Source organism: Aquarana catesbeiana, linkage group LG07 (genome assembly GCF_042186555.1).
Source record: "Aquarana catesbeiana isolate 2022-GZ linkage group LG07, ASM4218655v1, whole genome shotgun sequence".
Taxonomy (NCBI): Eukaryota; Metazoa; Chordata; class Amphibia; order Anura; family Ranidae; genus Aquarana; species Aquarana catesbeiana.
In genome coordinates, this window is record NC_133330.1 from 108567060 (window position 1) to 108583063 (window position 16004).

Consider the following 16004-nt stretch of genomic DNA (forward strand, 5'->3'; position numbering starts at 1 on the left):
CTGCCTGCAGTACACTGCGCCCGAAGGAGATATCCTCATACCTCCTTACATCCACCTGATAAAATCTTGTGAATGTATGCACTGAAGACTAAGTTGCGGCCTTACAGATCTGAGCCATGGAGGCCTGGTGACGCACTGCTCAAGAAGCACTAACCGACGTGGTAGAATGCAGCCTCACCAGTGCCCATCAATGAAACGGGGGAATTCTACCCCTTACATCATAAGTTTGAATAATCACTTGCCGAATCCACTTAGCGACAGTGGATTTCGACGCTGCCTTTCCTTTCGTAGGACCCTCTGGCAGAATAAATAAGACATCAGTCTTAGGAATCTGAGCAGTTGCCTTAAAATAGATTTTCACTGCTCTCACCACATTACAATGTAGTGACTCTTCTTCCCTGGAACATGGTTTTGGAAAAAACGATGGCAGGACAATATCTTTGTTCAGGTGAAACCTGAAATCATTTTTGATAAAAAAAGCCTGGACGAGGGCAAAACACCACTCTGTCCCCATGACCAATCAAATATGGCTCTTTACAAGAAAGAGCAGCCAATTCCGAAACCCTCCTTGCTGAGGATCCAGCAACCAAAAATACCAACTTGTCAAAAGGACTAGGGGAATATGCTGTATTGGTTCAAATGGCTGTCTTTTGTAACACAGACAAAACTAAGTTCAAGTCCCAAGGGTTCAAGGGAGGTTTGACGGGCGGAATAAGCCACGTCGCCCCTTGTATAAAACCCCAGACTAAGAATGAGTAGCAAGTGGTCCTTTGAAATAAGACCGATAAAGCTGAGACTTGGCCTTTAATAGTACTCAAGGCCAATTTAATTTCTACCCCTAATTGTAGAAAGGCAAGAATTCTGCCTATGATATATCTCCGAGGGTGCCAACCCTTGGATTCACACCAGGAAACATAAGCCCTCCAGACTCTATAGTTCTGGAAGCTGGCTTCCTTGCACTAATCAGGGTAGAGATAACTGACCCAGAAAGCCCATGTTTCTTCAGAATGTGGGTTTCAATAGCTAAGCCGTTAAATTTAAGGACCGTAAGATAGGATGGAATATCGGTCCCTGTGAGAGCAGATCTGGCCATAGTGGGAAGGGACCATGGGCCCTCCACTGCCATCTTTACGATTTCTGCATATCTGCATACCATTACCTTCTGGGCCATGCTGGTACCACCAGAATTGATCCTGCAAAGAAGTCGAGGCAGTAAATGAATAGGGGGGAATGCCTAGATCAGTGAGAACTGATCCCATGGGGTCAACAACGCATCCGTTCCGCATGCGTATGGATCCCTTGTTCTGGCCACAAAGCTGACGAACTTCATGTTGAACCTGGACGCTAGAAGATCTACGTCCAGAGTCCCCCATCTTTGGCAAACAGCCCGAAATATGTTGGAGTGAAGAGACCATTCCGCTGGGAATAACTGCTGGCGACTCAAGTAGTCCGCCTGTCAATTCTCTACTCCCAGAATGAAGACTGCCGATAGGCACATTCCTTTCTGTCCAAGTTAGAATATGGTTCACCTCTCTCTGTGCTGAAAGACCTTCGGTGCCCCCTTGGTGATTGATATAGGCCACAGCTGTGGCATTGTTGGATCGAATCCTGACAGGACAATCCAGTAACCTGAACGTCCAGGTCTTTAGAGCAAGGCGTACTGCCCGAATATCTAGTATATTGACGGACAAGGTTCTTTTCGGTTCTTGACCACTGTCCCTTGACAGTTGTCTTTTCTAGTACTGCTCACCAGCCTGAAAGGCTGGCATCCATTGTTACCACTTTCCAGATGAGTGGTCTGAAGGATTTTCCTTTTAGCAGATTCTGGGTTAGTAACCACCAAGTGAAGCTTTGGGACACTCTTGGGGACAGCTGCATTGGCAAGTCTAAAGCTTGAATTGTTTTGTTCCAAGCAGACAGGGTACTGTTTTGCAACAGTCTTAAATGAAACTGGGCATAGGGAACTGCTTCGAATGAAGCCACCATGGTTCCTAGCAACCTCATGCAAAGGCGAATGGAGGGATTGCCATTTGACCTGACCATCCTCACCAACTCTCTTATGGAGAGGCAAGAGGCAAGAACACCCTTTCCTGGGCTGTGTCTATGATCAGACCCAAGTACTTCAGCTTTTTTAGCGGTATTAAGGAAGATTTCTCTAGGTTGAGAATCCAACCCAACTCTTCAGATAGTTGGTTGTAGCGCGTACGCTTTGCTCCAAATGAGCCACCGACTGATTAATAATAGATCGTCTAGGTAAGCTACGACTGTTATGCCCTGTGCCCTTAACCTGGCTAGAGGTGGGGCCAGCACTCTGGTGAACACCCGGGGTGCTGTGGCTAGCCCGAAGGGCAGGGCTACAAACTGGAAATGCTGCTGTTCTAACTCGAACCGCAGAAACTTTTGATGAGGGGGAAACATAGGGACATGCAGATATGCATCCCTGATGTTGATTGATGCCAGAAGTTCTCCTCCTAGAAGGATAGAAAACTGACCTGATTGTCTCCATGCAAAAGGAGCTGATCTTCAGGAACTGATTTAGATGTTTTAGATCTAGAATGGGTCTGACATCTCCCTTTGGTTTCGGTACCATAAAAAGGTTTGAATAAAACCCCAAACCTTGCTCCTTTGTGGGGATCTGTATGATCACCCCTTGAGCTATTAATCAGTCTAGTGCCTGAAACAGAGATTGTCTTTTCTCTGGATCTTTGGGAACGCTTGACCGCAGGAAGCATGATGGTAGAAAGTCCCGAAATTCCAGCTTGTACCCCAGCATTACCGTGGAGATGACTCATGTGTCCTGAATTTCTTGCTTTCCAGACTTCTGAAAACTGCAGAAGTCTTCCCCCCACCTTGGTGAGGGGGGTTGCCTCTTCATGATGAGACTTTAGGATTCTGCTTTGCAGGTTTCCGACCCCAGGACTTCTTTTGAGCCTGAGTCTGACTCTGAGATCTTTCTCTAGAGTGTGACGGCGGAGGCCGTCGGCCCTGGCGTAGGGAAAAGAGCCCGTTTAAATAAAGGGCATTTTTTACTTTCTTTTGACTGGCAAAAGAGTACTTTTCCCATTAGAAATTGTTTGGATATATTTGTCAAAGTTTTCTCCAAATAGTTGAAAAGGGAGCCCAGTTAGGAGGTCTTTAAATGGTGCTTCAGCTGCCCAAATTTTTTAACCACAGGATTCTACGCATATGCACAAGCGTAAGGCGGATGCCTGGCGAATAGAATCTTTAATAGCATCTATGGCAAAGCATAATGCTTTTGGAAGTTCAGCCAAATCCCGAGCTTGGCAGTCAGTGTGCAGCCTATCACGGACATTCTCTGATCATCATCCGTGGTATGAGGATGAGAGAATGTAAGTGATAGGCTGACCGCTGGGAAATAAAGTTTTCTGCCTATCATGGACGAGGAGGAGGTGCGGCTTTTGAACAATGAATGGCCGCCGAATAGTAATAGCACATGCTGATCGGTGCAGAGCGGCACACGGAGGCATGCACAGGACACAGGTAGGATGCACACAAACACATGTACACAGGTACATATACACATGACATATGCACAAATACACAGGTCACAGGTACATATGCACATGACACATGCACATATACACAGGACACAGGTACATGACACATGCACATATACACAGGACACAGGTACATGACACATGCACATATACACAGGACACAGGTACATGACACATGCACATATACACAGGACACAGGTACATGACACATGCACATATACACAGGACACATGCACATGACACATATACACAGGACACAGGTACATGACACATGCACATATACACAGGACACAGGTACATGACACATGCACATATACACAGGACACATGCACATATACACAGGACACATGCACAGGACACAGGGAGGTATACAGCTGCAGATGGGCATTGTTGACCCTCTTTTTCCACTTACAATAGCTGCTGTATTTCTCACCCACGTCTTATACTCGGGTCAATAAGTTTTTCCCATTCTTTTGTGGTAAATTAGGGCTTCCACTTATACTCGTATAGACTTATACTCGAGTATATACGGTATATGTATATCACACGTTCTCAACATAAAAAAGTGTAAATATGTGAAATCATGTAGGCATGGACGTATGAATCAGAGAGGAACACCAATCCAATGGTCCCACGGCCAAGCATGAACATGAGCACTTTTCTGAGGGGGTGGGTGTTTAGGGGAGCAGGGACCCATCCAGCAGCAGGTACAATGAAATCAGCCACAGTAAAAAACAATTAGCGGCCGGTGGGGGGGGGTAATGTAAGGGGGGTACAGAGCTGCTATCCCCCTAACCCTCTGGTCCCATCATGGGAGAAGAAAACATTTTTGCAGCTTTCTTTTACCTTGCAGAGTCTCCCTCCACACGCTGTTGCAACCAGACATGGACTGAGCTTACAGTGAAGAAAACAGAGTAAGGTATGTGCATAGACTCCCTCTAGTGGAGAATTAAGGCATGACAAAAATGTTTTCCCTAATGGGAGAAATACATACTGTAGATGTTTTTAATACCCAAGTTTCTTCCCTTACCTTATCCTCGCCACAGGATTTGCTGAGTTAACAGGCAATCCAACCTTCACCCATCACGGCGGGGCTGCGTAGCAAACCTTCAAGGAATGGATCCCTAAAACGTGGTTCCAACTTCTCGGTCAGCCGGCTCAAGAAACGCGTCGCACAATCTGTGACGTCACTATCCCTCACCTGGATCACAGTTTGCCTTCCAAGCCTCACTCTGATATCCACACATCGCTGTCGGCCGGATTACATCCAGCGTACCCAGAGATGAACACAGAGGACATACATATACATCCATGGCGAATAGGGACTGACCTCACTGATGACCCCGGTTGCCCTTGGGACCATTTTATGCCTATTTTGCTCTGCGAAAATGTGAGTGTACATCTTTGCTGCATTTTTAAATTAAAGTTGTTATACAGTCTGCACCCAGAGGCGCCGCCGTCTTCTTGTCTTTTACAGTGTCTTGGGAATATGGGTTCTGCTCCCACCGGACAGCTGCCATGAGCGTGGACTTTGTTTACAGCAGATGGGTTTTGCTTTCCCACACATGTCTAAGTGAATGAAAAACCTGCTTTAAGCAGGTCAACTGCAGGTCAAATACACCTACTGTATCAATAGAAATCTAAATTATTTCATAAGAATCTCAAACTGATACTACTGACACAAGTCCAAATGCCTTCTACACAAGCCCTATATCTGTGTCTTTTATATCTGCGTGGAATCGAGCCTTAAGCTTTGTTTACACCAGCGCATTGCAGGAACGCATGCAAAATCATACGCTTTCCTGCAATGCACAAAAACACAATGCTCCTTTGCAGACTTGCAAATTCTCACACGCCAAAAAGCATGGTACCGCAATACCATGCGTTTTAGTGCAGCACAATTTTTTAAATGGTGAAGACACCTTTTTGCATGTTTCTCATGCATAGGGCAGCCCATTGAAATTAATGGGCTGCACTAAACGCGACGCACGGGAACGCACAAAAAAATTTGCTCACTCAGTCACACTTCCTGTTGTTAATAAAGGCTTAAGGTTTGATCTATCGTACAAAACAGAAGTTTTATTAAAACAGGTGTCAATTTCTAAAACTCTTTGATGAATTAGGCCCTATTCACACACTGCAGTGACCTGCGTTTTCCAGCCATAATAAACAATTTTACCAAAACTGCAGTGTTCATCCTCGTGACACATCACAGGAAGCACCCTCATGGCTAACAGGGGACAGAATTAGAATTAGACTTGGGAAACCACATTAATAAATCACTGGGACCAGACGGCTTGCACCCGAGGGTACTTGGGGAACTCAGTCAAGTAACTGCCAGACCATTGTTCCTAATTTTTACTGACAGTCTACTGACTGGATTGGTACCAGCGGATTGGAGCAAAGCCAATGTAGGACCAATATTTAAAAAGGGCCCAAAATACATCCGTGGGAATTACAGACCAGTTAGCCTAACATCATTAGTATGCAAGCTCTTGGAGGGGATGATAAGGGACTATCTACAAGATTTTAGTAATGAAAATGGTATCATTAGCAGTAATCAGCATGAAGAATCATTCTTGCCAAACCAAACTATTAACTTTCTATGAGGAGGTGAGTTGCCATCTAGATAAAGGAAGGCCCGTAGACGTGGTGTATTTGGATTTTGCAAAAGCATTTAACACAGTTCCCATAAAAACGTTTACTGTACAAAATAAGGTCTGATGGCATGGACTATAGGGCGAGTACATGGATTGAAAACTGGCTACAAGGGCGAGTTCAGAGGGTGGTGATAAATGGGGAGTACTCGGAATGGTCAGGGGTGGGTAGTGGGGTCCCACAGGGTTCTGTGTTGGGACCAGTCCTATTTAATTTGTTCATAAACGACCTAGAGGATGGGGTAAACAGTATTTGCAGACGATACAAAGCTAAGCAGGGCAATAACTTCTCAGCAGGATGTGGAAACCTTGCAACAAGATCTGAACAAATTAATGGGGTGGGCAACTACATGGCAAATGAGGTTTAATGTAGAAAAATTTAAAATAATGCATTTGGGTGGCAAAAATATAAATGCAATCTATACACTAGGGCAGGGGTCTCCAAACTACGGCCCTCCAGCTGTTGCGGAACTACACGTCCCATGAGACATGAGAAAACTCTGACATTCACAGACATGACTAGGCATGATGGGAATTGTAGTTCCTGAACAACTGGAGGGCCATAGGTTGGAGACTCCTGTACTAGGGGGAGAACCTCTGGGTGAATCAAGGATGGAAAAGGACCTGGGGGTCCTAGTAGATGATAGGCTCAGCAATGGCATGCAATGCCAAGCTGCTGCTAACAAAGCAAACAAAATGTTGGCATGCATTAAAAAAAGGGATCAACTCCAGGGATAAAGCGATAATTCTCCCACTCTACAAAACTCTGGTCCGGCCGCACCTGGAGTATGCTGTCCAGTTCTGAGCACCAGTCCTCAAGGAGGATGTACTGGAAACGGAGCGAGTACAAAGAAGGGCAACAAAGCTAATAAAGGGTCTAGAGGACATTAGTTATGAAGAAAGGTTGCGAGCACTGAACTTATTCTCTCTGGAGAAGAGACACTTGAGAGGGGATATGATTTCAATATACAAATACCGTACTGGTGACCCCACAATAGGGATAAAACTTTTTTGTGGAAGGGAGTTTAACAAGACACACGGCCACTCATTAAAATTAGAAGAAAAGAGGTTTAACCTTAAACTACATAGAGGGTTCTTTACTGTAAGAGCGGCAAGGATGTGGAATTCCCTTCCACAGGTGGGGGGGCATCGATCGTTTAAAAAAACTATTAGATAAGCATCTGAACAACCATAACATACAGGGATATACAATGTAATACTGAAATATAATCACACACATCGGTTGGACTTGATGGACTTGTGTCTTTTTTCCACCTCACCTACTAAGTAACTATGTAACACAGTGATTATTACTAGCGGCTATAATAGCCGCTAGCAATAATTGCATGTAAAATCCAATAGGCTGGTTGTACCCAAGATGATCGATCAATCAACTTGGGTACAAGCAGCCTGCACATATATGGTTCGAATCTCAGCTGGTTCTGGCTATACCGGTTAAGATTCGAACAGTCTATGGCCGGCTTTACTCTGTTGAGGGAGGCCAATCCAATTCTCTCCTGGATGGAGGAGAATCTGCTTTCCATCAAAGCAACATACATTCCAGAATGCCAGAACTCCCAAGAGAATTTTCTCTCCAGAAACTTCCTGGACAACAATAAATGGCAGCTAAAACATCAACTATTCGGGATGATATGCAGAAGATGGGACACATCATAAGTGGACCCATTGCATCTCCAAGGAATACGAAGCTGCCCCATTTTTTTTCTCCCAGTATGCTTGCAAGGAAACTCTGGGAACAGATGTACTGGCACAGCCCTGGGACTTCAAACTGGGGTATGTGTATCCACCAAGCCCACTAATTTTGAGATTCCTGCAGAGAATGACAGTGGAAAGGGTGACTGTCTTGGCAGTAATTTCTTTCTGACCTCAAAGACCATGATTTACTCTGCTATCCTCTCTGGCAGTCGAGAATACCAGTAGTCCCTTTCTTTCTTTTTCAAGGTCAAGTGCAGCATCTGAATCCAGAAGCATAAGTCTTGAGGGCATGGAAGTTGAGCTGAGCAAGCTTCAGTCCCCTAAGCTGTTCAGATACTGTCATTTCCACTCTTCTAGCCTCCAGGAAGAAAAGTACCAATGCTACATATTACAGAATATGGGAGAAATTTGTTCAATTCTCAGAGACACATTCCTTGAATGCCTTGGATCCACAAGTCCATCACATTCTGGACTTGTTGCAATCAGTTCTGGACCTAGGACTGGGACTTAATACACTCGTATTACGTATTACACACTACACAAGTCACACACTGCTATTGAGAGTTTTTTTTACCTTAAACGCCAGGAATGATTTACAAGCACTTAAGAATTATCACACAATGTAACAAAATGATAATTATTCTTTACCACTTACAGCAACTTTTACATTTTTTGCACGCATGTAAAAAAAAAATCTGCATTTTTGGCTATAAAAGTTACCTAAAACCCTCAGAAAGTTATACATTTTCTGAAAGCAGAGATCCTGGAGAATAAAATGGTAGCAGTTGCAATTTTATATGTCACATTTGCCTGTTTATCAAAAGCATGTTTTCAGAAAAAAAAATTATTTTAGTGTAAACACACAACATAATACCCAATTTTTAGTAACATATAAAAGATGTGGATTACATCAAGTAAAGAGATACCAAAACATGTCAAGTTACAAAATTGACAGCGCCCATGAGACACAGAAAAACTATGACATCCAGAAATCTCCAATGGCAACGTTTTAAACGCCTTGACAGCTTATCAGTTTAGTTACAGTGTTTCTAAAGTCATTTTTTTAAAAATTAAAATAACAAACATGTTATACTTACCTGCTCTGTGCAGTGATATCGCACAGAGTGGCCCCGATACGCCTCTTCTGGGGTCCCCGGTGGCAATCTTGGCTCCTCCTCCTCTTCTTACATCCACCATAGCCAGCCGCTTGCTATGGGGAGAAGCGTGGTCTGTGCACTCTCGACCCGTGTGTCTATGGAGCCGCGCTTCACAGACTTACACAGCAGGACTTAGCAGTGGCTAGTGCTGCTTCTCAAATGCTGTGTGAAGGTAAAGTAAGGGGAGAATAGATGCAGCCGTGCAGTGGGCTGATATCTTCTCTCCTCTTTTACTCTTCACACAGGGGAAGGGGGGCATAGGGAAATTGAAAACGTTTTTTACCCTAATGCAAACAATGCATTAAGGTAAAAAACCTTTAGGTTTAGTAACACTTTAAACTTTGGTCTAGCTATGCTGTTAAAATAATTGCTCTTACACAGAGGTTCATGACAATACCTCACATGTGTGGTGCGATAGTTTCAATACATGTACGCACTTAGTATGGGTTTTATGATTTATTTATTTTTTATACATTTTGTTATAATATTTTTTTTTTTTTTAACTTAGATCCTGCCCTTCACAGCAACTGACTAAGCACAGATTATGCTTGGTTAGATGCTTTCCTTGCTGTGTCATCCAGGGAATTACAGCTCAGAAAATGGAAGTAGTGAATTTATTTTCGCTTCCGGATTTATTCACTGCAGAGGAGTTAGAGGAACGGATGTTTCTCGGTCTCCTCCCACTCAGCACCCTGGGGGGTGGGGGGAGGTCCAGGTAGGGAGACCAAAACACTCACTGTAATAGTGATTATGTGGCTATACAGAAGCCTGGATGATTTTAACTTTGCAGTTGGGAGCTGGCTGTGGAAAATGGGCACAAGCTGATGGCTGCTGCCATCAGCTTGTGCTTTACTCTCCACTCTTTGGACGTACATAGTACATTCAAAAAGCTGAACTAGTTAAAGTGGAGCTCCATCCACTTTTGAAAGGTGGTCTTGAATGAAAGACCACCTCTCCAGTGCTCGTTTTTGGCTAGTTAAAAATAATTTTTTTCTTCTAACTTTCCTTTTTATGAAATACAGCCTGTACTTCCGATCCATCCGGTCCGCAGCGCAGGACGTCATATCCTCTTCTTCGGCAAGCCCCCCAGATGTCTTCTGGGACATGTGTGTGTCCCAGAAGACAGCTGACCATTCACAAAGCGCCGCACGACTCGCGCATGCACAGTAGGAAACGGGCAGTGAAGCGGCAAGGCTCCACTGCTTGTTTCCCTTAATTAGAATGGCGGCGCCTGCACCCAATCCAATGGATGGATCGGCCTCGGGGGGCTGACATCGCGGGCCCCCTAGACAGGCAAGTGTCCTTATTAAAAGTCAGCAGCTACAGTGTTTGTAACTGCTGATTTAAAAAATAAATACATTTTGCGGGTGACTCCAAATGCATGTGGTATAAGTTACAACTCTGTGATGCCATGCCATTAAATGATACATGTAAGTAAAACTAGGCCTAGTACCTACTGGTACATTCTTACCCAGAGGAGAAGCATTTGGAGCTTTGGGTGCTGGTCTTTTTCGTGCTTTAGGGCTGCTGGTTGGGGTAATTCCATACCATGGATGACCTGGCTTTAGATTATTCTCATCTGATTCCTGTTCCTCATCTTCCTCAAATGGATTGTAGGGTTCAAGCTTTGAGGGGATCTGACTTGCAACTTCTGATTCTTTGGAGCTCTTTTCCACATCATCCTTAATCTGCGTTACAGATGGAGGCAGCGGGGCAGCCCTTTTTTTAGGCTCACTTGCTGCCACCAAAGTAATCCAAGGAGGATCTTTAGGTTTTCCATCCTCTTCCCTATAAGGAGAGCAATATCACATATATAAGATGCAAAACTAAATCTACTTGCCAAAATAACAAGGGTTACCATTTAAAGAAACCCACTAACCCCCTATAGATAACATTGCAGGTTTTGATAATTCATTGACAGCAGACAAAAATACAAATATTGTTTCCCCCCATTTAACTAACACTTTTCCCGCTTTGCCAATTTGCTCATTGGATCTCCTTAGGTTTTGATATTCTTTGTTTCCAATATGCCAGTATGCTGTATGATAATGACATTCCTCCAAGATGTTGGTTCCATTAGTATTAAAGTGTTTTTTAAGGTCTCATGCACACTGGACGTTTTGCTATCTCTCCTAGACTCTTTTCCTCCTGGCAGCAGCATGTTGGCAGAAAAAAGGATGGATGCTTGCAATGTAATGTGTGTAACGTGTTTAAGCACATCTACAAGCGTCAATAGCTTGGCAGATAGTTCTGCTGCTAAGAAGCCAATCTGTGGGTGCCAAGCACTGGATGTCCGCCGACACTCGCTGATCGTCTGGCAGAGACACAGAACGGAACTCTGCCTATGTAAACAAGGCAGATCTCTGTTCTGACAGGTGGGGAAGGGATAGATTTTGTGTCCTTGCAAAACAGGGAATAAAATCCATCACTTTCCTAAGTAAAAGCAGTACACACAGTACATTAAAACAGTGGTTAGGCACACAGTTAACCCTTTGATCGCCCTAGATGTTTAACACTTTCTCAGCAAGTGTCATTAGTACAGCAACAGAACAAATAACGCATTCGGTATTTAACTACAAATTCTTAGTGAATTGAACACTTACATAAGTTTTACAGCATACGATTAGCAGTTATTTAACTCTTAGTGAATCAACCCCTTTGTGGAAACCAGTGACCCTAATACAGTGATCAGTGCAAAAAAAAAAAAATAAGATTGACGGTGGATACATCGTGGGACACTACTTTTTTTCTCTTTATTTTGTTTTATTTTTATTTTTTAATAAAAGAATTGTCAAGCATTGTTTTTGTTTTTATTACCTTGTGACACTTTTTTGGTGAATGGGTAGGAGTACTATGTACCCGATACTCATTCACATTCACATGGGGGGTGGGATCTGGGGGCCCCCAGATTGCAATTAGCCCCCTGCACGCAGACCCCCACAACCACAGGCCACAGTTGTGGGAATGAGGCCCTTGTCCCCATCAACACGGGGAGAAGGTGCTTTGGGACGGGGGGGGGGGGGGGGGGGCTCGCTCATCCCACCCCTTCCTGATCTGCCGGGCTGCATGCCCAGATAAGGGTCTGGTATGGATTTTGGAGGGGACCCCACACCACTTTTTTTTGTTTTTTACATATTGGCTTCCCTTTAAATCCATACCAAACCCGAAGGGGGGACGCACGCCATTTCTTTTTTCTTCATACTATTTAATTGTCTGCTTTTTTTTTTTTTTTTTATTTGACAAATACCACATGTGATACTGCCAGAAAAACCCTGGTGGTAATTATCGCATACTTTTTAATGCTCTTATCTATTTTTATACGGTATTTACTGGCACATTCTCCCCCCCCGATAAATACTGCATTATCATTATTTGTTTTGTAAATTGGACTTAGTTTACCGCCTTCGATAATTTAAGCAAATGATACCCTTATCGCATGCGGTAAATGTTCGTGAATTGACCCCAAAGTGTCAGTTAGTGTCTGATTGTCCCCACAATATCGCAGTCGATGATCGCTGCCATTACTAGCATTAAAAAAATAATAACACAGTATATATACACACTATAGATTGTAGATGCTATAACTTTTGCGCAAACCAATCAAAATACACTTATTGGGATTTTTATTACCAAAAATATGTAGCAGAATACATACTGGTCTAGATTTATCAAGAAAAATGTATGATTTTTTAAAATTTTTGTATTGGATATGTTTTATAGCAGAAAGTAAAAAATTTTGTTTTTGTTTTCAAAATTGTCAGACTTTTTTCTTTAGAGCGCAAAAAATAAAAAATGCTGTGGTGATCAAATACCTCCAAAAGAAAGCTCTATTTGTGGAGGAAAAAAATACAGAAATTTTATTTGGGTACAGCGTTGCATGACCTTGAAATTGTCAGATAATATAACAGTGCTGTATCGCAAAAAATGGTCTTGTCATGAAGGTCTACCAGAGCAGAGATCAACTTTGGGTGGTGAGGGTAGGAGTTCTCTACTAAATACCAGAAGGTGTGGCTTAGTGATTGCAGCAGGCAGGGCTTTATCTAGATAGAGATAGAGAAATGGGGAGGTCCTGTGCACTGCCTGAGCCTAGGATTTAAGAAACTCCACAGGAACACAGAGTTTGGTTTATAGACCTACAGAGGAACTTGCAGAAACCAATAAAGCCTTAGTTCGCATATTTTGCAAATGTTAACAAAAACGGTCAGTAGGTTTCTTCATTTAAAATGATTAAAAGCTACATTGTCTCTCATGCTTAGAATAAATAAGGCACTTAAAAAAAAACTCTTCCATTCACAAAACAGTAAAGAACAAAGGCAAGCAGATTTGTGGCTAGTTTACATATGCGGCAGCCCTTGCTGCTCCACTGAAAAGAGATCCATGATGAATCGCTTTTCAGAGGATGGTTGGAAGGCAAAAGGTCATCTCCTCACAATGTATTTTAACCCTGAAAAGCCCGCATCCCTGTGCCGCAACAGCATGCATTACAAATGGTTGTTGCGCAGCCCCATTAACGTGAATGAACTGCGTATGGCAGCAGTCCTGCACACTGACATGTGGTATAATTTCTGCCAGGGTATATGTACAAACCTGTCCAACCGCTGCTGCAGCTTTAGGGGGATGTTGATGGGCAGTAAAACCATTGATTAACCACCTTTTTTTTTTACCAGCCACCTGTTTGAATGATCCCTTAAATTGATGCTAAAGAATAGCCTTATTTTCCAAAAATCATCCATACACAACCACTACTTAATGCCCTGTAATATATTTATCATGAAATCATTTATCACTATTTTTTTCCTCCTCTGTGAACACCTTAACTGCCTTTCTTCTTCATTTCCTTCTGAGCTTCCTCAGGTTTGTTTGGAAGGAGCAAAGAGAGGAGCGTTTGAAGGGTGGTAAAACTGCAGCTCAACTGCAGGGTTTTACCGCCCCCAATCACAAATGTAAACAAGTCCCTAAACTGTTTAAATAACATGCCATCATGGATCAACCTCTTACTTAGAAATCATTGTTATTCACCTTTCCGCAGACCTCTGTCTACCTCTCGGCTTAGGGACTGGTGGAGTTGATATCTGCTGTTCACCTATAATGCAAACAAATTTGATGTGAAACACTTATTGTGATGGTGCTAACTTCCATGTGTGTTTTTCATTTTAAAATGTATCAAAATTAAACAGATTTCTTGCAACATGGGCCTTCTAAGCATCATTTAATTATCTTACCATTCACAAAACTTGTTGGTCGTGCAGGGCTCTGCCCTGCTCCAGATCGAGCTCGAGGCAGAGGCTGAGGCGCTACATCACTAGTCCTCCTTGGTGCTGGCACGGGTCGTGTGTATGGTGCACTATCTGTATCAAGTTCTTTTTGAGGTTTGTTCGGAAGAGGAGGTTTTGGAGGAGCACGTGGTTTAGGTGGGCTTTGGACTGCATTTTGTATAGAATTTTCTTCAACAGACTCAGGACTGCTGGTGCCTGTCCGAGGCCGATGATGGTGAGTACACACAAACGTGCCAGTCTCAGATCCAGGTCGATAAGAACCTGGCAGCAGAGTGCTGGAGCATTCTTTACACCTGTAATATGGGAGGGAAATACTTATATAAATAGGTCACTTTCTTACCAGTTTAGATAGGGGCAAAATGCATGGGGTAAATTTGCCTATAAACAGGTTAAACATGTGCATTCACCTTTAACAACTTTAAGGCTGAACTCCAACTTTCTTTTCACTAGAACTGAATGGCATAATCAGTCCCAGCATAGATCATACCTCTGTACCATGTTGCTCTGTTGTCTGCAGATCCCGATTTCTGGGTTTAGTTGTGGCTTTGTACCATGTGACACACTGTATATCCTGCTGTACCTTCCACAGCCACTTCCCGATGCAGCTAGAATCTGTAACACTCTGTAGTATTTCTACTTTGTAGTCTTTCAGACACTGCAAATGATGTCACTTTCATCACAGCTCTGATGGTAGGTGGAAGCGATTACATCCTAATTAGGATCCAATCTTGCCCAGTCACTCCTACAGGAAGAGTCCAAACCTCCCAAGTCCTGCCTCACAGATCACAGCATAATTCAAGGAGGAAAACCCTTCATAAACAGCCTGTTATGAAAGCTAGCGATTAATCGTTAAAAAAACGTGATCTCGAATTAACCCCCTCATGATTTCTATGCAGAATTTCCTGATTTATTCATGTAACAAGTGTAGAGTTTTCTGCTCACTCAGCTGTCAAAAGAAAAAAAAAAAGGGCACATTGTAACTTTTTGTTCTTAGATCAAAGGAATGAACTTCGGTCTGACATGAGGGAAGTTTAACCATTTAAAGACTAAACCTTTTTCTGACACTTGTTTCTTACAAAGTTAAAATCAATATTTTTTGCTAGAAAATTACTTGGAACCTAAAAACATTATATATATATTTTAGCAGAGACCCTAAGGAATAAAATGGCGATTGTTGCAATATTTTTTGTCACACTGCATTTGCGCACTTCAATAAATTAAAAAAAAAAACTAAACAGTAAAGTTAGCCCAATTTTTTGTATAATGTAAAAGACGATGTTACGCCGCGAGAATCATGAGAGAATCGTGATCTTTATTCTAAGCTAAAAATTTGTGATTCTCACTTTAGCCAGAATCATGCAGCTCTACTAGCTAGGCTGCTGCTGGACAAGATGAATGGATCATAATTAGAATTCAATCCTGCCCAGTTAAATATACTGACCAGTAAGAACAGGGCGAGTCCTGCTCTCTGTGAAGGGATTTGTTTACACATGAAGCAAACACCTTCATAATCTCCCATAGCCCTTTCTCTGTAGTCTTGCAGTAAGCCATTATTCTTTGGCATGCTGCAAAACAAAAATGACAAAGCAGGGGGTATAACACATTTACACCTTTCACTACCCACATGAAGGCCCAGAAACACCCAAAGTAACTCTAGGCCCACCCACATCAACTCCCAGA

General features: G+C 42.9%; 1 protein-coding gene across 2 annotated transcripts in view; it reads right to left on the minus strand.

Annotated features, from left to right (window-relative positions):
- The window catches only part of MICALL1 (MICAL like 1), a 235111-nt gene that overhangs the window by 57104 nt on the left and 162003 nt on the right, over positions 1-16004 (minus strand). For both annotated transcript variants that reach the window (XM_073592611.1, XM_073592610.1), the window contains exons 6-8: positions 14271-14617; positions 14068-14131; positions 10520-10836 (exon numbers count right to left, since the gene is read on the minus strand). In XM_073592611.1, coding sequence (XP_073448712.1) covers positions 10520-10836; positions 14068-14131; positions 14271-14617 — 728 coding nt within the window. The remainder of the gene's footprint in view (positions 1-10519; positions 10837-14067; positions 14132-14270; positions 14618-16004) is intronic.